The sequence below is a fragment of the Misgurnus anguillicaudatus genome, chromosome 20, assembly GCF_027580225.2.
Source record: "Misgurnus anguillicaudatus chromosome 20, ASM2758022v2, whole genome shotgun sequence".
Classification (NCBI taxonomy): Eukaryota; Metazoa; Chordata; class Actinopteri; order Cypriniformes; family Cobitidae; genus Misgurnus; species Misgurnus anguillicaudatus.
In genome coordinates this window covers 121,054-144,183 of record NC_073356.2, presented here as the reverse complement: position 1 = coordinate 144,183, position 23,130 = coordinate 121,054, and the positions used below count along the sequence as shown (strand labels likewise).

Genomic DNA, 23,130 nt, shown 5'->3' with positions numbered 1-23,130 from the left:
ACATAGCTAGGATTGTCGGAAGGGGGGAAATCGGCCCAAAATCAGCCCGATTATCTTTTGGTGTGTACCCGGCTTTATTGAGGAGAACGGTGCTGCATTTTTTTAAATGTTTCTCTGTGCTAGCATGTTGTACGAGGTCCGCGTGGTGTGCACGTATTTCACATCAGAGGCGGACATTACTCACTCAGGGTAAGTATTTTTACTTTCTACATAAAAGTATATTTTTAAGTATTCGTATTTTATCAGTGGTGGTTTTCTTTGGAAAACATAAATTCCAACGCATATTGTCGTAATTTTTAATCCACTACATTTCATAATTTCAAGTTTTTGGTTTATATTTAATATTTAAGTACATTAAACATCTAGTTTTTATTTTTATTTTACTGAAGTAAAAAGTACTTTTGTCCTTTTACTCAATTAAGTAAAAGTAAACCATTTTTATGTAATTAGGTATTAAATCAATGTCAATATGCAATATAAAAGGAATACACAGTATGATTCTATGCTTTAGAATGTAGTGAACATTTTTTAGTAAAGTACATTTTTTCCCAAGACAAACACTCTGATAAAGCACAGATACTTGGAAAATTTACTTAAAATACTCATGTAACAAGTTAGTGTCCGCCTCTGCTAATACTCTTCACAGTGCTTTTGAGTCATCCCACACGACATGTTGAATCTATTCTTTTACTCCTTTCTCTTTCTCTCAGTCTTTGTTATATTTCTTCCCATATTTAGCCCACTTTGTCCCAGGCATTTGTTCCTCCAAAAACTCCTACAGTCCAGTCAGTCACCATCAGTCGCAACTCGCGCGCATTAATTTAAAGTTTACGTCACTCACTGACTACGTTTTCCTAACCAAAAGGAAACACATTGCCCTGCTCTGCCTCCGACTGGCTAGTACTCGTTGCCATCTGGGTCAGAGCCAATTAGAAGCAGGATGTGGGTGGGAAAAAACTCTGCTGCCTGTCTCCTGTGTGTATGGGGAAAGGGGAGGGACAGAGACTAGACAGACTCCTACGTTTAAATAACATAGAGAAAATATCTGATTGACAACTTATTATGGAGCTGAGATCAAGCCCAAATGAGCAACTACACTTTAGAAACAAGCCCAAAAAAACGCGACCCGCGACTACCAATATTTGTAAGCGACTTTACAGAAAACAAGCCCAAATTCGCTTATAAGCGGACTTGGCAACACTGCACATACACTTTTTTTATAGTTAACGGCTATTTTCAAACAACACGCAGTCAGAGATCATGTCAATTTGCTTGTATAAGAAAGAGCCTGATTTGAAAAAACGTTCACAAACAAATTTGGCTGCAACTGACAGTATTTTTTACTGAATTGTTTGTTTGTTTGTTTGTTTATTGAAATGTGGTAAATCAAACTAGTCAAATTGGACTTTAAATATTATTTTGTTCTGTGAAACATTTCACAGATACTAATTTGCAGGGCTCTCAAGTTTTACCAAAAGTTTGAAGTGAGATTATATCTGTCAGGGGAGGGGGTATTTGCGACAGCGACCCCTCGGCCCCACCTAATTCTTAAGTTTTTGCTAATAGAAATTAGGGGTGGGCGGAATGACCAAAAATCTATTTCACGGAATGAGTCATTTTATTTCACGGAACGGAATATTTCACGGTATACAACATGTTTTTCAGTTTACATTGTTTTTTGATGATAACAATTTACAGAAATACACCACTCATAGCTTTTAACTAAATGCTCACCATAGTTTTAAAATATGAGCAATTTAAAGTTAATAATGCTAAGGTGAAAATGCCCAGAAGATAACAAGAGATAAGCCTTGATTAGACAGAATCTTGTTTTTAATTGAGTTATTAATTTTATAGACTATTGAAGATATAGTATGGCTTCATTGTATTATTTTGTGTTTATGCATACATTACATTAAACATATGCAATATGTAAAATGAACAGGTATAAATATATGCAAAAACCTACAGACAGGATAAATACCTGTATATGAGAGAAGAAGCTCTAGATATTATAAATGTGACAGGTGCTATGATATGATGATCATAAAGTTTGTTTTAAGGTCTTGGCACCCTTTACTTTCTATTAGACCTTAACATTTGCATCTCTTTCTCGTCTTTCCAATCAAATATGTTTGTATAAGCAAATGGCGAATCAAACTACATCGCTCCAGCAGCGCACGTGTCACTGATATAAACGCGAGTTTTGTCTTAGCTTGCTTAAAGTTCAGAAAACTTTACAACTATTAGAATTATGTGCGAGAAGAACAGGTTTTTTTGGCGTCGCAGCTCCTTACGCTTGCCAAGAGAGACCTCTGCATGCGAGAGACCGGCCGGCTGCTGCATGAGGAGAGAGAGAGAGAGAGAGAGCGCGAGAGAGAGAGAGAGCGCGAGAGCGAGCTAGACAAGAATCTCGCTGCTTGACCCGCGGTGGATTCACTGGCAGTTATTATAAAAATTACACAAATAACTCGTTCATTTTTTATAAGTGAACTATTTTACATGTTTCTCCGTCACACTCAGTCTAACATGCTGGAGGGCAGAGTTAGCCACGCCCACTTATTTGCATTCCACGGAATAGACGGAATAGAAAAATCTGTTACGTCTGACAGTTTATTCCGCGGTAACGGAATATACCGTCATACCGCACAGCCCTAATAGAAATACCTACTGAGTACAGATGTGGGCCCGGTTGCATAAAGCACCTTAAGTGTAATTTTCCCTGAAGGTCACCCTTATGTTTCCCTTAAACGTAAGGGTGTTGCAGAAAAAACCCTTACGTTTTTTCTGTTGCGTCTCCATGGCAAAACTAGTATTTTATAACAACAAACCTGGGTCGCTGTGTTTCACTTAACGATTACCCAGAGTTGTATAATAAGAGAGTTACGACACTCGCTTAGACGTCCGTTGGAAGAATGGAATGCGGAAGTAACAGCGTGTCATACGCACAACCGGCGCAACGTCATAGAATGTCTCTGAACAGGTTCACGCCCACTTTGGGGTGAAATCAGACTAGACCTTCCATTGGCTTCCATTCAAAATAGCGGAACAAAGCAATCTTCGTGCACAGCCGGCAGGCGTTAATAACTTATGAAATCACTCAGATTAAACATGTTGAGTAATTATCTGTCCACCCTGCCTGCCATAGAGCGCGAAAGATACATTAACATATTTAATTTGGTCAGTGTAGAAACATGTCTCTTTCATTCTCCCAGCATCAAATTCATCAAAGTGAATGATTTTACTTCGTATTTGAAAGTTACTTCGTATTTATTTATTATGTCTTTATATTTAGAATAATGAGTGCACTTTTCCGTCGAGTCATACAACTAACTGGCTTAGCGATATTTCCAGCAATCACTGGATGGCGTTGTTGCACAGGTTTGACGCTGTGAGAATGAAGGGGACATGTTTTTGTGTTGACCAAGTTGGGTGTGTTGGTGTGTCTTTCGGGCTCTGTGGCGGGCAGGGTGGACAGATGGGTGCTCGACTTGTTTGATCTGAGTGGTTTCGTGGGTTGTTTACGCCTGCCGGCTGTGTAGACGTTGCTTTGTTCCGCTATTTTGGGTGGAGGCCAGTGGAAGGGCTGTTTTTTTATCCCCCAAAAAGGGGCGGTGACGAAATTTACAGTCAAGTTCCCGGATGTGCCGGTAGTCCGTGGCTGTTTCTCAATTCCAAGAACGCAAAGACCGGTCTTGCGTCCTCGTGGAGATCGGTCTTGCCAGGCGACCTTGGAAGAACGAACTCAGAAGTTTTGCCGCAATGACTTCTGGGGCTTAAAGCGATTTCAGCAAGTCTGCACTCGATGCATCCTCGATATCAAGAACACATCCGGGTATTTTCATGCGTCCTCTGTCCTTTCGTTCTTGAGAATTGGAATGAACTTCGACCGTTAATGATGACGTAGAGCGAGGACACGAGGACGCAAGATCGCTGAAGAACGCATATTGAGAAACAGCCCGTATGTAGTGACCCAGAGTTCCAAACGCAGCACTGAAACCCATTCATTTCAATGACACCTGCTGGTAAATCGATGAAATTACTGTTTCTCTTTACATTTTCGGACATTTCATGAATATAGTTAACAGTGATATTTTATGAACTCTGCTGTAGGTAATGATTATCATTAATTATAACTAGTAAATTTTTTATATTTTAATGAGTTGTGTATAATGTGTGAATAATATAGATTTAATAGTTTAATATTTTATAACTGGTGGCCATCTACTTTAATATATACTTGTCATATTTATATATATCACAGTGAGAAGCTAAATGCCTTATAAGAAAGTCACACTGCTTCACAGTGCTGCTATGTGTTTTATTGTGTTTGGTAGGTAATTCGAGTGATGTATCTTCGAAAATCATGTATATATTAACATTTAATGTGTACTATAAATATAATTAAATATGAATTTAGTGCGTTGGCGATCTTTTTGTGATTTTAATATAGTAAAAGTGTAGGAATTATGTTTTTAGCAAATTGATATATTTATACAGACCGTTTCAGCAGTAACAACATAAACAAGCGGCTGCACGTAGCTTCCGGTAAACTCAGCTAAGAATAAATAACGACAAAGTTCTTTAAACGTAGTTTATTTATATAACAAGCAAAAAAACAACACATAGATTACCTAGGAAACCAAAACATTTGTTATTTTTGACGAGGCATTTGTTCAAGAGATCAGTTTAGCAACTAGTCAGACCATTAAAAAACCGAGACCGGAAGTAAGGTTCGGATCCAGACGTGTATCACGTGCTTCCAATCAAACGGTCTATAGCCATTTTTTTGCTTCAAAAATAAAAGATAAACTGTGTTGCTGTAGTTGCTATAGATAACCACAGTTATCTTTGGGTCACCATTAACTGTTCATCTTTATTAACTGATGTACTGTATTTCCATCAATCAAAAAAACGTTATACACAGAGTAAGTATAGTAATCAATTCACACAAGCTAATATTTACTTAAAATAGCTGAAAACCTATACAAACAGATTGACAGGCCAGCTTGGTTTGGAACTGTAGAACGTTACATGAATCACGTGACCACACGGCGGCGAGATCAAAGCGTGCCGTTAGTCTCTCTTTATACGACTCTGCCTTTACCCTAATAAGAGAATTGTTTAACCCCAATAAGACCAATCCTACCCCCAAGCCACTTTTCTTTAGTTTAAAAACATGGTTCCCTTCATCTCAGTGGAATAAGATTTTGTGACACTTTCAGATTATCTGTCAAGATTCATATAAAAAACTGGGCTTGATTCGGTCGTTCTAAAGAGGCGTAAAAACATGTTACTTAATTAGTCCCTTTGGTGGTAAAATGACCCCAATTGAAATAAATGGGGAATGCAAAAAAAATCATTTTTTTCCTTTTTATTTGTCAAAAAAAAATAAAAAAATAATAATCCATGCATCCAGAATAAATATGAAAATTTCAACAGAAAGGTAGGCCTGGTACTAGAGCACAAAAGTTACATAGAAAATACATGCTCAATCTCACACACACAAACAGACACACACAAACAGCCACACACACACACACACGCACGCACACACACACACACACACACACACACACACACACACACACACACACACACACACACACACACACACACACACACACACACACACACACACACACACACAAACACACTAAACAAACAAGCTCCACAATCAGAACTCGATATGTATTTCTGAATGAGGGACTTCATAGAACAAGGAAGACATCAGCCTGTTTTGAGGACAGTGAAAACAGAGCTATACAGATAAGTAAATGTTATATTGTGCACTTTAAACACAATCAAAGTAGGGCTGCCTAAGGATTAGTCGCGACTAATCGTTTGCAGAATAAGGGTTTTTGTGTACGTGGTATATGTGGGTGTACTGTGTGTAGTGGTTGTGTATAAATGAAAACACACACACATGTATATATTTAAGAAATATTTTCATGCGTATATACAATTTTATATTTATATATAATTTATATTATATATAATATATAAGTATTTATGATATAAATATATTTTTTCTTTAAATTATACATCCATGTGTATGTATTTATTTATACATAATTATTATACACAGTACACCCACATATATTATATAAACAAAACCTTTTATTTTGCAAACAAATCAAAGCTTCAAAAACACAGATAGAATGGAAGCTATAACAAACTTCTCCCAGAGATTTAATCAGATCATCATCATATTTGGTCTGTGTCTTGTAAAGGCACTTGCGATGCTAAATTGCGTAGATCTTGACATGTCATTGGAGGGTGTGGCTGTGGCGGCCTGTCAAATTTCTGTGTTTGGCAATGAAACAGGAAGTTCCGCTTCACATGTTTGATAAGTGTCCTGGCCTGAGCACATTAACATGGTAATATTTAGTAAATGTTATAGTACCACCCGCTGGCAGCAGGAAATTCCATGTTTTACACAGTGATTTACTGCTCATTGGAATGTATTCAGATCATCATCATCATTTGGTCAGATTTAACTTAAGGACTTCACAATGATAAATTGTGAAGATCTTGAATTTTCTTTAAATATATTTATCCACTTAAATGTATATCCCCCTGGTTCATTGTTTTTGTTAAGGCCATAGTGTGGCGGTTCTCATGTGTGCGAGGGCCCTACCATCGCTGCTTGCAGCTTTAATTATGGCCCGAGCACACCGGGGTGTGAGGACCCTATTGTTTTTGCTCCGTTTATTATTATTAGGGCCTGAGCACCGAAGAGCAGGCCAGAATGGCCTGCACCGAAAGGTGCGAAGCCCTATTGTTTTTGCTCGGATTTATTAGGGCCCAGGCACCGATGAGCAGGCCAGAATGGCCTGCACCGAAAGGTGCGAAGCCCTATTGTTTTTGCTCGGATTATTATTTTTATTAGGGCCCGAGCACCGAGGAGCAGGCCAGAATGGCCTGCACCGAAAGGTGCGAAGCCCTATTGTTTTTGCTCGGATTATTATTAGGGCCCGAACTCTTGAAAATTGGCAGAAATGTCAGAGTCGTCGGCCATTAGGACCCGGCAAAGGCTGGAACTCGGGCGTGGCAAGGGAGCTCTGTAGCGCCCCCTGTAATGCAAAAACAAACATTGGGGCACAGATCGGGCAAAAATTTACGCACGTACGAGAGTTGGTACGCATATAGATCTCATCGACCTGAACAATTTTCGCACTCTAACATTTAAGCTCCGCCCAACAGGAAGTCGGCTATTTTGGAAAAAACGCATGCATTGAACTTTTAAATACTCGTTCTAGGGGATTCATGGGATTGACACCAAACGTGGTGATCATGATGTCAAGACATTGGACTTGCTAAATTGCGAAGAGATTTTTGATATCTCGAACGGTTCTGTCATGGCAAGGCGACAAATTCATGGCGAAATTGTGATGAAATGTCTCATTGTGATGACACGTGGGGTGTTTGTTCGTCTGAAGATTCTGATCGCACTGATGTGCCTATTGTGAGTCTCGGGTATAGCGCCACCACCAGGCGCCAGGAAGTGTGTCAGTTACAAAGGTGGATTTTTTTGACAGTACCATGCGATGTTCTTTTAAATACTCCTTCTAGAAAAATCATGCAATTGACACCAAAAGTGGTCAACATGATGCCGAGACATAGTAGATGATAAATTGCGAAGGGATTTTTGATATCTTGAATGCTGTTCCTATGACAACGTGTCAAACTTTACTTCCATTTTAAAGGCATATTGAAGCCTTACAGTTGCATGCAGTGAACTTTTAAATACTCCTTCTAGAATAATCATGCAATTGACACCAAAAGTGGTCAACATGATGCTGAGACATAGTAAATGATAATTTGCGAAGGGATTTTTGATATCTTGAACGCTGTTCGCATGGCAACGTGTCAAACTTTGCTTATATTTCAGGCATATTTAGGGCTCTTGGCATGCTTAGATTAACCTTAAAGTTGGCACACACATAAGAGTTGTCGACTGTTTAGTTTTGGCAAAAACGTCAGATAAAGGTGTGTCTATTTAGTGGCTCACTAGCGCCCCCGTTTGTCTAAAATGTGGGGTTTCTTTTACCTACAGTCTTCAAATGGGTCAGTAACAAGATAAAATAGTCCACCGATATTGTCCCACTTGATGCACTTGCCCACCGTGCATCGTTTTCTCGTAGGCACAGTGTAGCGGTAAAAATATGTGCGAGGGCCCGCCATCGCTGCTTGCAGCTATATATATATATATATATATATATATATATATATATATATATATATATATATATATATATATATAAAAATATATATATATATTTTTTAACACTTGGGCATTTTGGGTGCCTTAACATACTCGAAAACTCTTGAAATTTGGCACAGACGTTAGAGTCGTCCGTCATTGCGAACTGGCAAAGGCTGGAACACGGGCGTGGCATGGGAGCTCTGTAGCGCCACCTGTAATGCAAAAAAAAAACTTTGGTGCACAAATCGGGCAAACATGTACGCCCGTGTACGAAAGTTGGTACGCATATAGATCTCACCGACCCTTACAACTTTCGCACTCAAACCTATTAGCTCCGCCCAACAGGAAGTCTGCCATTTTGGATTGTTTCAAAAACGCATGTAAAGAACTTTTAAATACTTCTCCTAGGGGATTTATGCGATTGACACCAAACGTGGTGATCATGATGCCGAGACATTGGAGATTCTAAATTGCAATGGGATTTTTGATATCTTGAATGGTTCTGCCATGGCGAGGTGACAAATTTATGGCAAAATCAGAGAAACAGGAAGTGTCTAATATCTAAGGCAAAAAATGTCTTATTGGGATGCCATGCGGGGTGTTTGTTTGTCTGAAGATTCCGATCGCATCGATGTGCCTTTTGTGACTCCCGGGTATAGCGCCACCACCATAGAAACAAGAATGTTACTGTTTTTAATGCAAGGGTGCTGCCATCCTGCAGTACCGCAGCCTGTGATGTCACATGTCCGCCAAATATTAAACCGCTATCGGCAGAGGCGTCGTTATTTCTTTCTGCTATTTAAGTTTTAGTAAGTGTGTCTTAAGTAATGACTTAAAAATTCCAACAGTCTCTGCAGTTCTTATGTGTACAGGTAAACTATTCCACAAATTAGGAGCCACCACTGAAAAGGCTCAGTCACCTTTATTTTAAAACCTGGTTCTTGGTACATCGAGGAGCAACTGATTGGACGACCTCAGTGCTTTAACAGGAGTATGGACATGCAAAAGCTCTGATAAATAAACAGGTGCCAACCCATTTAAAATCTTAAAGACAAACAATAAAATCTTAAAATCAATCCTGCAGCGAACGGGAAGCCAATGTAATGAAGCTAATACAGGGGTTATGTGCTCATATTTTTTAGTCCCAGTTAAAAGCTGCGCTGCTGCATTCTGAACTAACTGCAAGCGTTGGAGAGACGACTGATCCAAACCAACATACAAAGAGTTACAGTAGTCTAGTCTAGATGTTATAAGAGCATGGATTACACTTTCAAACTCCTTGCGCGGCAGATAGGGCTTTACTTTAGCCAACAGTCTCAATTGAAAAAAACTGGCTTTTACAACAGAACTAATCTGTTTAAAAAACTTAAAAGCACTGTCAAAAATTACACCGAGATTCCTGCTAAAAGGACGAATATACAAACCTAAATCACCAAGTGCATCTACACAGGCACTTAAATCTCCAGGACGACCAAACACAACAATCTCAGTCTTATTTTCATTTAAATAAAGAAAGTTCTGATCCAGCCAAATTTTTAAATCTCTCATGCAATTTAATAATGACTGAGATGACGCTTTGTCATTTATTTTAAGAGGTAAGTAAACAATATAGGACCCAGTACTGACCCCTGAGTAACACCACAGGAAAGAGAGGCAACAGATGATGTAAGGTAAACAGAAAAACTTCTGTCTGTCAGATATGATTGAAACCATTTAAGGGCTATACCCTTAATACCAACACACTGTTCAAGTCTAGATAAAAGAATAGAGTGGTTGACCGTATCAAAGGCCGCAGTCAAATCCAAAAGGACTAAAACAGCAGAGTTACCAGAGTCCATAGTTAAAAGAAGATCATTAGACTTAAAACCAGACTGAAAATTTTCATAAATATTAAATTCATCTAAAAATGATTTAAGTTGATTAAAAACAACTCTCTCCAAGATTTTCGATAAAAATGGGAGTTTAGATATAGGTCTAAAATTAGACAATAATAAACAGTGTTTCCCCTACCATTATATAAGGGGGGCGCCCCGCCCTCCTAACGGCTCGACCCGCCCCCCTTGAAGGTCAAGTAAATTTGATTAGATTTTCTTCATAGCGCCAGATAACAATTTGTTATTTTATTAAACAAACTAAATAGCCCTCAAGTAATATGTTATTTATCTTATTTCTACGATGGCATGTCTTTTTTGTCTGTGTTTGCACGTTTAAAATTATCCAATTGAGTGCGCACATTTATATTTTGCTGTTCGGCTTAATTCACTGCATGCTCGCTCTGTCATGTTGCGTGCAGCGCACGCCTCATAACTGAAAAGGTGACGGTGTTTTCAAAGTCCGTTCCTCCGTATAGTTTTTTTTTTTGCATAAATATCAACAGTCACGGATGTTACTGACAGAGAAGACGAAAGGTTAGCATTAGTGTTTCCCACACACGCGCGCATTCTCTCCCTCTCTATCATGCTGTACAGTATGCCCGCACCACACACGTGTTTTGTAGTAACTCTGTGTAACAGTAACAGTGTATGCTGTCATATTTCTGAATTTGCACCGAATTGTCTGCGCTATTAGGCTACGCGACCAGGGCTTGACATTAACACCCGCCAAATGTGGGTAGATTTCGGCTGTGGCGTGTAGCACTGAATCGATCGATTTATCGAGTAATCGGATAATTTTTTTGTTTGTTTTTTAAACAACCAAAACAAATAATGCATAGCGAAAATGACTTGGCTGTAAAATGTTCAAGCATTTGGCTTTGGTTCAAGGTATTTGGCTCCAAAAAATAAGCCTATTTATTTCAATTTTTACCCATTTGGTGTTTATAAGTGCCAGTGCCAACAATTAAACACTTTAATTTATTAATATGCACAACAGGTTTCATGCTGTAATCTAGCCCTGACATCAAAGTAAATATCTGGTTTATGTACATTTCTACACCTGCAGCATTTATCATTTCTGGGGTGTGGCGATTTGCTATGGTAACAACCTGTGTGTGCACACGTGCTGTGCGTGAGGAAGGGTGACACCCCAGTCAGACGTTCAGTTGCTTCATTGCATTTTGGTACTGCAGAAATACATACATTCATTTTCAATAGAACGCTGCATTTGGTTTGCATCAATTGCATTGCGGTGTATTTTAGGTTAAGAATCCGTTCGAAAAATGACATCATCACGTCCCGCTGTATACAGTGAATGCATGCTGAAATTATTGTTGGGTGGCTACATAAAAGTTTAAGCATAGGTGATGCATTGCACGATCGGTCTGACTCGCATGAGAGAGAATAACTTCCTTATGCTAAACTCCAATAAGACAGAGATTATTATTATTGAACAAAATATGTCAGATTACAAGTTGCCCATATAAGATTGCACTGGGGTGCCGTTGTTTGGTACACACACCTGTAAAGTGCATGCATGTGTGTGAAGGGGTTCTTTTTTAAGCTATACTCTCCTGCAATGGAACGTGAATACGTTTACTACTTAAAAACATCAAAGCTAAACATCATATCTAGTCAAACTGCATAACGACATCGCTACAAATACAGTATGGGATTAAAATCAGCGGAAGCTACGTTACCTTGTTTCATCGATGCTTGGTGAGTGTATGTTTTCGGTTCAGATGCTGAATGTAATGATAATGTAATGATCCCAAACTTTAGACATTCTCTCTCTGCCGTTTATGGACATATTCGCTCCGCCATCGCGCCAACTAAATTCAAAATGTACCACGCACTATGATGTGCTTCCTGAACATTGAACAACGGTCTGTGTGAATCAGATCTCGGCGCGTGTTTAACAAATTTTTTGAATCGAGTAAATTAAGTAACTCGATTAATCGTTTTTAGCCCTACTTTGTGCAAAAATAATGCCCTCTCGACATTTGCCATTTAAAGTCTTAAATAACTTTTAACAGAAACCATGATCAAGCATATACATTTTACTGCTGTTGTTAATAAATATTTAAAGTTTGTCAAGGGTTTTTTTGTTTATCTTTTTAGTTAATCTTCTACACCGTGCTCCACTGTTAATATATTAATTTAAAGTTAATCTATTTATGCCTTTCTAGCATGTTTTCATGCACCTAAATATATGATATAATCTATACTGATATTAACAGCTAAATAATGTAGTCTTAACTTGGGTGGTCAGTCTGCATTTGAAAGTCAATCTGCATCTAATCTAGCTAAATCGAGTACAATTACTCAAATTTAAGTCATTTTAGGATGCCAAAGTCAAGTTTAATCATATAAAATGTATTTTACCAGCAACAAAATTGTGGCCAGTGAAAATGCTGAGTGGCTAGTAACTTTGGAAAACAACTAGCCACTTTGGCTGGTGAGCAAAAAAGTTATTGTCAAGCCCTGTACGTGACATTCAATAAAACTCACATTTGAAATAAAAAAGCTCATAACACAACAAGACATGATGAGAAAAGCAACAGCAGTAAGGCGTCAATGTAAATGTATGATTTTGTCAGACAATTATAAATCGAGGATTTCAGCAGAGTTAAAGGAATAGCTGGTTGGATTAAACACAAGGTGCTACTAGATCGTGTTTACTTACTACTTAATAGTCTACTCGTTTATGTCTGACAACAGAACAGATAATTAAGAAACAGGATTATTCTCTCCAACAAATGCATCATTTAAAATTTGTTTTTCATATAAATGTATTAACTAACATTGACGAACAATGAATGAGCAATATATTCATGTATATATACACCCGACCAACCCCCCCACCCCCAAAGCTGTAAACCTAGGGGAAACACTGAATAAAGGATTCAAGTTACTCTTTTTTAGTAGTGGTTGCACAACAGCATGTTTAAAAACCGATGGTACACACCCTGAGCTAAGAGATGTATTAAACAAAGATACAACGCTTGGCCCAAGTGTGTCAAAGACATCTTTCTTTAGCCAAGCGTGCAGGAATACAAGGAGGGCAGTTTGCTGGACGTAGCTGTTTAACTATGTCAGAGAGAGATGAAAATGTAACTGGCTCAAACTGCTGAAAGACAGTTGAGCAAAAAGAAATATCATAAGAGTTACTAAAAACCGAATTTGATGGAACACTGAGACCAGCAATTTTATCCACAAAATATTAAAAAAAGTTTTCACATAGTATTACAGACGGCACAATACAATCTGTACTACGTGGATTAACAAGAGAGTTAAAAATACTAAAAAGAACCTGAGGCCGCCGGCTGTTACTGGCTACTAAGTTGGAAAAAAATTTAGTTTTAGCAGATTTCACTGCTCTTGGTATGTATATAATGCGTCCTGCATTATTTCGAACGAGATTTGTAGTTTATCTTTTTTCCAATTTCTCTCAGCTACTCTACAGTTACGTCTGAGAGAGCGGGTAGTGTCATTTAACCAGGGTTCTGACAGAACTTTAGAACGTTTTTTCCTCAACGGAACAAGAGTCTAAAATCTCAGTGCAGATAGAGTCAAATAAAACCATAAAATCTTCTACACTGAGATCGCAGTCATCAAGATTATACAGCAATGAGTCTTTAAAAACTCTACAAAACTGTGAAGCAGTTAAGGTGTTAATTGCCCACACACTATGTGTAGAAGCACAGTTAGAAATCTACAAATTAGGAACAACCACAGTAAATAAAACAGTCTGGTGTTCTGAAATACATGTGTTACATATTTCACTGACAGTACGAGGTCCAACGTATGCCCTTTTTCGTGGGTCGGGCCACTGACTGACTGCGTTAAATTAAATGAATCAATTAGGCTGAGAAAATCTTTAACCAAAGGCTTGGATTCAAAGCACAAATGTATATTAAAATCACCAATAATTAAAAACCAATCATATTTTAATGCAGTCCCCGCCACGAATTCTGCAAACTCTTGAATAAAATTCTTATTGTACTTTGGAGGTCGATAAACCACCACGCATAACACAGTCGTGGGAAAATTTGTCTCACAGAGATGTTGAATTGAAAACAAATGCTGGGTGGCAGCTGGGGTTGTCCTGCAAAATCCGATCCATCTCCTCAAAAAACTTGGATTGTTGTGGTCTATAATTTTTTATAATGAGTCTCCAGTGCCTTCGGTTTAATTCTGCACTGTTTTGCACTTCTTCAAACAGCCTTTTCTGACATCTTTTTTGCTATTTCTTCAAAAACCATTTTATTTAGTTTGGTACTGTCGATTTTTGTTTGAATATTTTTGTCTGCCCATATTGAAATAAAAAAATTTGTTTCTTGGTCGCTCCACAACAAACCTCTCTCCGCCATCCTGCTGCAGTTTAAGGTAAAAACTAGTAGCAGGCGCCCTACATGGCTAATGGCGGTAGTCCAGTAGTTGAGTTCGGGTGTGTACTATCTAAATGCGGTTGTCACTACCTGCATTTTAATTTGATTGTAGAATGTGGTTGTCTGTCCCGTAAATTACTGAACTGTGTGTTAACAGGATTAAGCATTAAAAGGTGAAGTGACAACCAAATTAATATGCAGTGTGTACGGGACCTAGATACAGTGGTAAAGAGATGGATAAAAACAGACAACGGAGAACAAGAAAACGAAAACTAAAGCAACTTAACATCAAAAGGAAGGACATTATTGCATTGTAGTCACAAGTTTCAAAGTGTTAAACAAAGGACAAAAGAGTACAATATAATTGCCCCCCGTGAGAGCGTGAGAATGGAGTCAATTTCGTGAGCTGCCAGCCATCTTACTGTATGTTTTTCGGTGCATTTGAGATATAAATGTTTCTATGCATTCCCAGGGAATCAAACCTTTAATTCTATGTTCTAGCAACGGTTCTAAGAATACTTCTGTTATTGTTTTTATTTAATATGTTCATTCTTTTGTTTTGTTCTTGCCTAGGGTGGCCATTCGTGCCGGTTCCGCCGGAGACGTCCTGAGCGTGTTTTCGGGTTCGTTCTCCGGAGGTCGCGTTGGTCGACCGCATACATCATCAAGGTTTAATATTTCGGGTTTAATTTCAGAAAAGCAATCGTTACATTTCACGGTAAGAATGAAACTACAATGATTGTATGTCTTAAAAGAAATAAATTTTAATTTTCTAATGTATTTTTACTGAAATATGAGAACCTCAATGACGTATGTGGTCGAGCAACGCGACTTCCGGAGAAAGAACCCGAAAACATGTTCGGGACGTGTCCGGCGGAACTGGCACAAATGGCCACCCTAGTTCTTGCCAGTGTTATTTATTATTGAATATTTTTACACAGGGAATGAAATTCTTGGGAATTCTTGATATTCAGAATACTCCATGTGCTCGAGAATCTATTTTAAATGGTGCCGGGGGATCAGTAGTGGCAGGATTGGTCCACTTTTTGGCAACAAGTAAGTTTTAATTTACTTGCATGTTTATGACCCACTGAAAATGAACAGCAGCTTTGTTCAAAGCATTGGTCAAATTTCAACTGAAGATAAAGTTGGACATGTTGAATGGCTCCTGCCCCTTTTAAAATAGCCAGTAGGCTTTAGTTAAAGGCAGGGTATCTGATTTTGAAATATAACTTTAGCCTACCAGCAATGAAATCACGGTCCCACCCTCCATTCAAATCGCCATCCAATATTAGGTCCTATATTAGGAAGTGAGGTAATGGCAGAAGAGATGAGTTGTTAGCCGATTCTCAAAGACAGCTACAGAGTCAGAAGATCGTGCCGTGACCGGCAGATCATTCCACAGTTGTGGAACAGCTCCAGAGAAGGTACACGATAATTGAACATTTTTGGTCCTACGCCTTTCACAGATGTGAACTTAACATCGTGATTGTTATCAGGATGTGAGCAGACTTTCAACCAGCATAAAATGTTTCTGGATCAAATCAGATACCCTGCCTTTAAAGGGCACCTATGTCCGATTCACTTTTTTACATTTCCTTTGGTGTGTAGGTGTGTATTAGTCCATGTTAATGATATGCAAAAAGTACATACCCCAAAGTAAACAATGACGCGAGATATGGTCTCAAACGTAAATCTCTTTTCTTGGACTACAACAAACACAGATTTTAGGCAACAGTTTACTTCCTGGGATTGGTGATATTATAGAGATTACCGACATTATCATAATTCCTTGGACTCACAGCCTGTAAATTAACTCTTGTTAGCATTGCATTGTGCGCAAATCTTTCAAACACGGTTAGGAGCGTCACATTTCCGGCTGATGTCAGAGGCCAATCACAACGGACATATTAGCTGGTCAATCAGGGACACAGAGCTTTTCAAATCAGTGCGTTTCAGCAAGAGCTACAAAAACGTACAGTATGTGGAAAATAGTGCTTACTCGTTTTGTTATAATATACATTAAGGGACAGTAACAGGTTTTAGACTAATTCAGGACTAGGCCTTAAGTATATTTGGTCATTTAAAGGGATACTTCACCGATTTAGCATTCAGCTTTGTATCTGTAGAAACCCGGCAGTATTACTGAATGACCATGTTTCCCTCCCTCATTTCCCCCTGAGAGGAGAGATATCTGCATTTTGGTTCTGCAAAAAAGTCCTCCGATGATGTAATATGACGATTTTTGCATCATCGGAGGACTTTTTTGCAGAACCAAAATGCAGATATCTCTCCTCTCGGGGGAAATGATGGAGGGAAACATGGTCGTTCACTGGTGCTGCCGGGTTTCTGCGGATACAGAGCTGAGTGCTAAATCGGTGAAGTATCCCTTTAAGTAGTTTTTACACACATACCTTACAGAAATATTACTGCATCTTGAGACCAAACAGCAGCATTAATACGCCAGTGCAAGATGTTTTTAAATTAAGTCAGCTGAAACATGCATTTAAGTCCGGGACTACCTAGGATAAGCCCTGTTCAGGAAACCACCCCATACTGTTTAATATAACGTCGCTGCCCGATGAAACTCACGTATGTCCAAAACGGTTACTTTTCAGGAAGTGAAAAAAACACTGTATATCAAAAGCAGTTAAATGTAGCGTTGTCATACTTGGTACGGCATCTTTACATGTAACCATATTCTTGCCAGTGTAATGATATAATCCACATTTGACCAAAATTGAGTTTAAATAGACATACGTGCATATTTTACAGTAAATGTGTTCGATATGCGTTCTTCCGATCATTAATTAGAATGCCCAAGTCGCGTTTTATATTGACAGATGAATACGCTCAGTTTATTAAATAGCCTACGTCTTAGTTAAATACGCTTACTTTATTTAATATTAATTATAAGTGTATTAAATGTCTCTTGCAAGCTATGAAGGGACAATGAATCAATACACTGACATGGTAATGCTAGACAGCAGGGGCGTCAGTTTGTGTTGAAAAGTGGTGGGGACAAAAGATCAGATAAAAAACATTATTGCAGGACGGGGAAAATATTGAATAACGACGCATCAAAAATGGGCATAGCGTAGGCTAGTCAACAACAAGAAAATACTCAGCATAAAACCCACAACAATGTTGACTGCACACATGTAACAGTTCAACCGTGCTCAAACAGTGCCAAAGCACCATACCGTAGAAAACAGCAGCGCGTGTAGTCAATGATTGCAATGAATTTTATTACATATGTACAAGAAAACACACCATAATCATACAACGCAACATATGTGACCCTGGACCACAAAACCAGTCTTAAGCATCGCTTGATTTTTCAGAACATTTTAACCAAACGCCTTCAAAAAGCGGTGGGATGTCCCCAGCGTAAATAATGCTAGACAGATACTTTGTTTGCACAGTCCTACCATAATTTAGTCACTCCCAGACGTACGTCTGGCTTCAGGGGGAACGTTTACCTCGATGAAGGAAAGATATTATCTCACAGGCTGTTTATTCGGCTATATCCAGTGCTGAGCTTCGATGAAACTTTACGAGACCGGCGAGACGCTTCACAGGCGGGAGATACGCGGCGTGATTGACAGCTTTGACACCAAATGGATATACGTGAAAATCAGATGACATGATTTCACAACTTTTCATTGGCCATTTAGGTATGTGACGCATACTGTATATGGAAATTAACCTGGACATTCAATCCGTCAAAAAATCTCAAAATCGGCAAAATGGACATACGTGGTTTTCATCGGACAGCGACGATAAGCGAGATTGTTTTGATATTATGTTTTTCATTAAGAATAACAATAGAGGAAGAGCCAGTTGCTCAGCTTGGGACTGGCGGGCTTCCATCAGAAGTACCTGCATACACTCGCTAAAGCAAAAAAATTGTTGCCATTGCAAGCAAATTCATAAGTGATTTAACTCAGCTTACACAAGCGCTGCATTTAAACAATTTTAAGTAGAAGTAAAAATGATACCAGTATCACCGGGTTTGTTGCACGCTGATTAACTGTTGGGAAAATTCCATCACCGCAACATTAATGTTATGCTTTTTTGTACTTTGTAAAATTTCTTTCTTTTCATCTACACTTTTCTTGTAATTTACAGGCCGTGTAAAGAGGTCATTTGATGTTGGTGTTGCAGGATTCATGCTTTCAACATTGGGATCATGGTATGTAATCTAATGTAAAACCGCATTTTACCAAGCTATGGCAACACTTCTAGCTTTCTTTCCATGCTCCATATTGTTCTTTAAAATTCAAAACCAAGAAAATAGAAAATAAATAAAGTCTGTCAGGAACATAACTAATAGTTGTGTTGTTTTATAATGGTGGCCTTTTTTTAAACTAATCACTAATTTTGGCACACGCTTCAGAGTTGTCAGCCATGGGCAAAGGACAAGGATTTATTTTGTTCTTGCCAAATTTGTGTCCACTATGCAGTGAATGTTGATTTTCTCGCAGTGTCCAATCAGAACCATGCACAAGTGTGTTTGACCCCTAGACTGTAAAAAAGAAAGACGTAGTATCCATGACGTCACCCGTAGGTTTGTGAAGAGCTTTTTTGAAGCTTAAAGTAGGCGATGCCTGCCGTCGCCATCTTGACAGCGCGTCACCATGCATCACTCGAGGATAACTGAAAATGGGCAGAGGCATGAGGTGTGTTCGACTTCATGCGGCGCTGTGCAGGCCGATCGGCTTAAAGCAGTGCATGCCGGTTAGTAATTTTGTCCGACTTGAGCTGGCGCTGAAGGCACATGACTGTGTCATATGGTTTTAAAGAACTGCGAGAGCAATTCAAGATCAGCCACCTGAGTCAGCTAGCGCAGTTCGTGAAGAGGAGCTGCACAGGCTGTAATGACCACACAGCTGTTTCACAATTGGTCGGATTCACCCCATGACAACAATCACGTGTATTTCGTGTTTATTTTCACGCCCTCAGTTCCAGGAATGCTCACAAATCTGTATTTTTATAAACTTTATTCCTGTAAAAACAGATGCTGTAAGCCTCTTCAGTTCCACTCATGCTCATACACTGACATTCAAAACAGTATAATTTACTTTTTATGTTGTTACATCTTACAAATCATGTTAACTGCGATAAAGCAAGAAAACATCACATGATCATCCATGCCTGACGTAAATGCAGCAAACTACAGAAACCACAGCATGTCCGACTTCATGTCTCCGTTTCAGCCGCAGCTGATGTCGAACACACCTATGGTGTGCGTGGAGCTTAGTTGCCTGGTTGCTAAAACCACGCCCCCTTAGCTTGACTGTAGTGACAACAGTAGCAGTTCACCTATAACTCAAGTGAACACAGCTTTAGACAAAACAGCAGGTCCCAGGCACCCAGTCAAATATAAAAAAGAGGAGAAGGAATGAATAAAAAGCCAACCAACAAGAAACCAACAAGTGGTCTTCATCAGGGGCAAAACAACACAAACTGAGAATGTCAGCAACTTATAAGTTACAGCGACACCCCCCTTATTAGAAACCATTTAATAAACTAATCATGCTTGAAACAATCAATTTGACCCAATAAGGTAATCAGATGTAAGGGATTAGGGAACCAAACATAAACAAAACACATCAAGAAATAAAAGTATCCAATAAAGCAAAAATATGAGTTATCTGGAGGTGAAAATAAAATAAGTAAAAAATATGAAATAATAAAGAACAAAAAGTACAAAGCATAGTCATCAAGAACATAGAAAACACATCATAAAAAACACTTAAACTCTGTGTCCTCGTTTAGACCTGGATAACGAAGCGCATCCAACTGATGGATCCAAAATGTCTCACGCTGGTCAAAACTCTAAATAAAAAGCCACAAATGTGGCAGTAGGAGTGCCACTGTTCGGGCACCAAATTATGTTAAAGGGCGCTCAACCTTTTTTCTTTTCTTCCAAACAGTAGCATTATAATGACAAAAGCATACAGGCTCGGATTGGAAAAATATTGTGTGAGGTCAACCCTATGGGGGAGTGGGGACAATCAAACTTAGAAAAAAAAACGGACTGCACTTAGCCCTTAGGCATTTGGCATCCTTACAGAACTAATGAAAGTTGAAATACCTGTCACAGATGCCGACCACTGAAGTTGAAATATACATCTCAATTAGGGATGTCAATTTATGCAATTTCCCATATTCGATGATCATTTAAATTAACGATCAATCAATCGAATAATCGTTAACAGTAATAGTGCAATAATCCTTCACTGCAGTGGCATATAGCCAATGACATAAAAGTGTGCATAAAAACGACAGCTTCCTCACGCGAATTAAAAGATTTTATTTTGTCTAAATAACATGCTAGTGGGATTGTAAAATGAGTCAATGTAGTTGTTGTTTTGATAAAATCATCAATTTAAACTTATCTCGTAATGAAATATAATGACTAATAGACACAGTAAACTCCGCCTCACACGGGCACTCTGCAACAGACGCATGAAAGTCCATGTCAAAATAACAGTTTTATTATCATCAAGTGTTATTTATCAAGTTGTTCCGATAAATAGTTGATACACTGTTTGTAATTATATCCAAGAAGCACACGAAGGGCACTTTTCTCGTCGTCACCTCAACTTAGACGTACTTTCAGCAAAGATGCTTATATAGAGGGTTTTCAGGACGCGTCATCAGAGCGATAGTCGTCATATTGGAGGCACTCCGCATCACAACAGAGCACAGGCACTGAAGTATATCCCGAACGTCGTCAAGGAAAATGGTTAATTATTGGAGTGTTTGAGGTTGTATCATTAGGACAGTTTGAGAAAAACATTTGGAATATTATCGACTTCCAAAGTTATTAAAAACCAGGGAAAGGAATGCAAGAAATTATCAGAGGCGGCGCTTGTGATCGGCAAAGCTCAAGAAAAGAGTTCTGTTGTATTAGAAATATGACTGAAGTTCATAAAGTATAAAACAACTATGCTTCTACTTGTTGTGCTTTATTTAAAGAGTATTTAATATGTACTTTTTCAAAGTATACTTTAAGTGGATGCACAAAATGTACTTAAACACAACTAAAATTTGCGCTGCAATGCCTTAATGTCAGTGTGCTTAATTGCTCATAACAAATTTTCTATTGTAATGATAATAATATTTTTAATAGTAAATGGTAAAAACAATTATTGCTTTTATTGTTTTAATGTGTGCTTATTTTACTGTAAAGCACTTTGGTAGGACACTGGCTATTTTAAATTTGCTATATAAATAAAGCTGACATTGAAATATATGGGCTCGGCATGAAAACCAGGTAGTTGACTATACCGGGATATGCAACTGAAGAAAGAATCGCCGGGTCGTTACGGATCCAACAAGAGGGAGCTAACTCGTAAGGATCTGCACCTCCTATAAATTGTAATTTCTCAAAATATCGTGCTGTTTCTTGTGGTCCCAGTCCTTCCCTATATGCCTTTGCATCTTGGATGCGTTATCTGTTGTTTAGACATGTCTAAATTCACTTATATCCAAAGCGCACAATAATCCATTGTACTCCGTTCAGTTCTTTACACCGAGTGCCTCCACAATGGCCGCGCATCCGGGTTACCGCCCAGAACGTGACGTCGGAGAAAACCCTCTATATAGCTGCGTTGCTATGCTAATCTTGCAGGCTTCCCCGAAGAGGGTCTTTGCTTTCAGTATCCTAAACGTATTTGCATTTTCTGCGTCGGACCCTGTCAGATCCACTGCGGATGTAATTTCGTTGCGTTGGCAGCCAGCCAGCCTCGTCTCGCATGACGTTAAAAAGCACATGCCTATGCTTGGCATCGAGCATCGTTGTGATCATAGCTAGTAGTTTAACTTTTGCGCGCTCGCTTAATTTTTTTTTTTCTCCGACTGTATGTGTTTTGCGCAGGCGCCGCACACACGTGCATGATCTTGTTTTTCAACAATCGTTAAGTTTTATCGTGTAAATTCTTATCGACAATTAATCGAAGATCGATTAACATCCCTAATTGTTAACATCCCTAATCTCAATATGTCTTAGTCATCTGTCCACTGTGTAGTGTTTCATTGGAGCCGCAAGGTGGTGATGAAACTGGCACTGTCAATATTTTTAAACAAGGTTTCCTTTTAATTTTAGAGTAAAATATAACCTGACAGGTTTTGAGACTTGCACATTTATTTAATTATTTCCTTTTTCATGGCTCTACTGCAGATATGATAATGCCAAGCTACGAGTTCAACAGAAAGTCATTCAGGATGGTATAAAGAATAAAGTAATTTATGAAGGGACAACTTTAGATCCCACACGTAAAACAAGAGGAGATGCATAATTTGATTGTCTCAACTGTCCATATATATATTTATAGTCTCATATCGTCTGTAAAATGAATGCTGATTTTATGTATTTCTACTTCATTGTTAGGTTTGAATCATAAAAACATAAAAAATATATGGAATGTTTGGTTTGTAATATATCAAGAAATTAAAATCTTCAAAATTATATCTTTGTCCAAAACAATATTTAAGCATATACCTGGGTATTGGGTATCGGGTGCTTCTCAATATGCTTTTTTATTTTCTCACTTCTACATCCTACAACCAGGAAACTGATTGAGCTCTGCCATCTTGTCGGACATCTCAATTTTTTATTTGCATCGTGAGGAGGCACAGAACGAGA

At 38.5% G+C, this 23,130-nt stretch overlaps 1 protein-coding gene across 4 annotated transcripts in view; it reads left to right on the top strand.

Annotated features, from left to right (window-relative positions):
• The window catches only part of cox20 (cytochrome c oxidase assembly factor COX20), a 93,858-nt gene that overhangs the window by 14,126 nt on the left and 56,602 nt on the right, over positions 1-23,130 (top strand). For 2 of the 4 annotated variants that reach the window (XM_073857969.1, XM_073857972.1), the window contains exons 2-3: positions 15,416-15,530; positions 18,606-18,669. In XM_073857969.1, the coding sequence (XP_073714070.1) occupies positions 15,416-15,530; positions 18,606-18,669 (179 nt within the window). Of the gene's footprint in view, positions 1-15,047; positions 15,193-15,415; positions 15,531-18,605; positions 18,671-22,654; positions 22,954-23,130 lie in introns of those variants that run through there. The other 2 variants (XM_073857970.1, XM_073857971.1) reach the window with 2 other exon arrangements.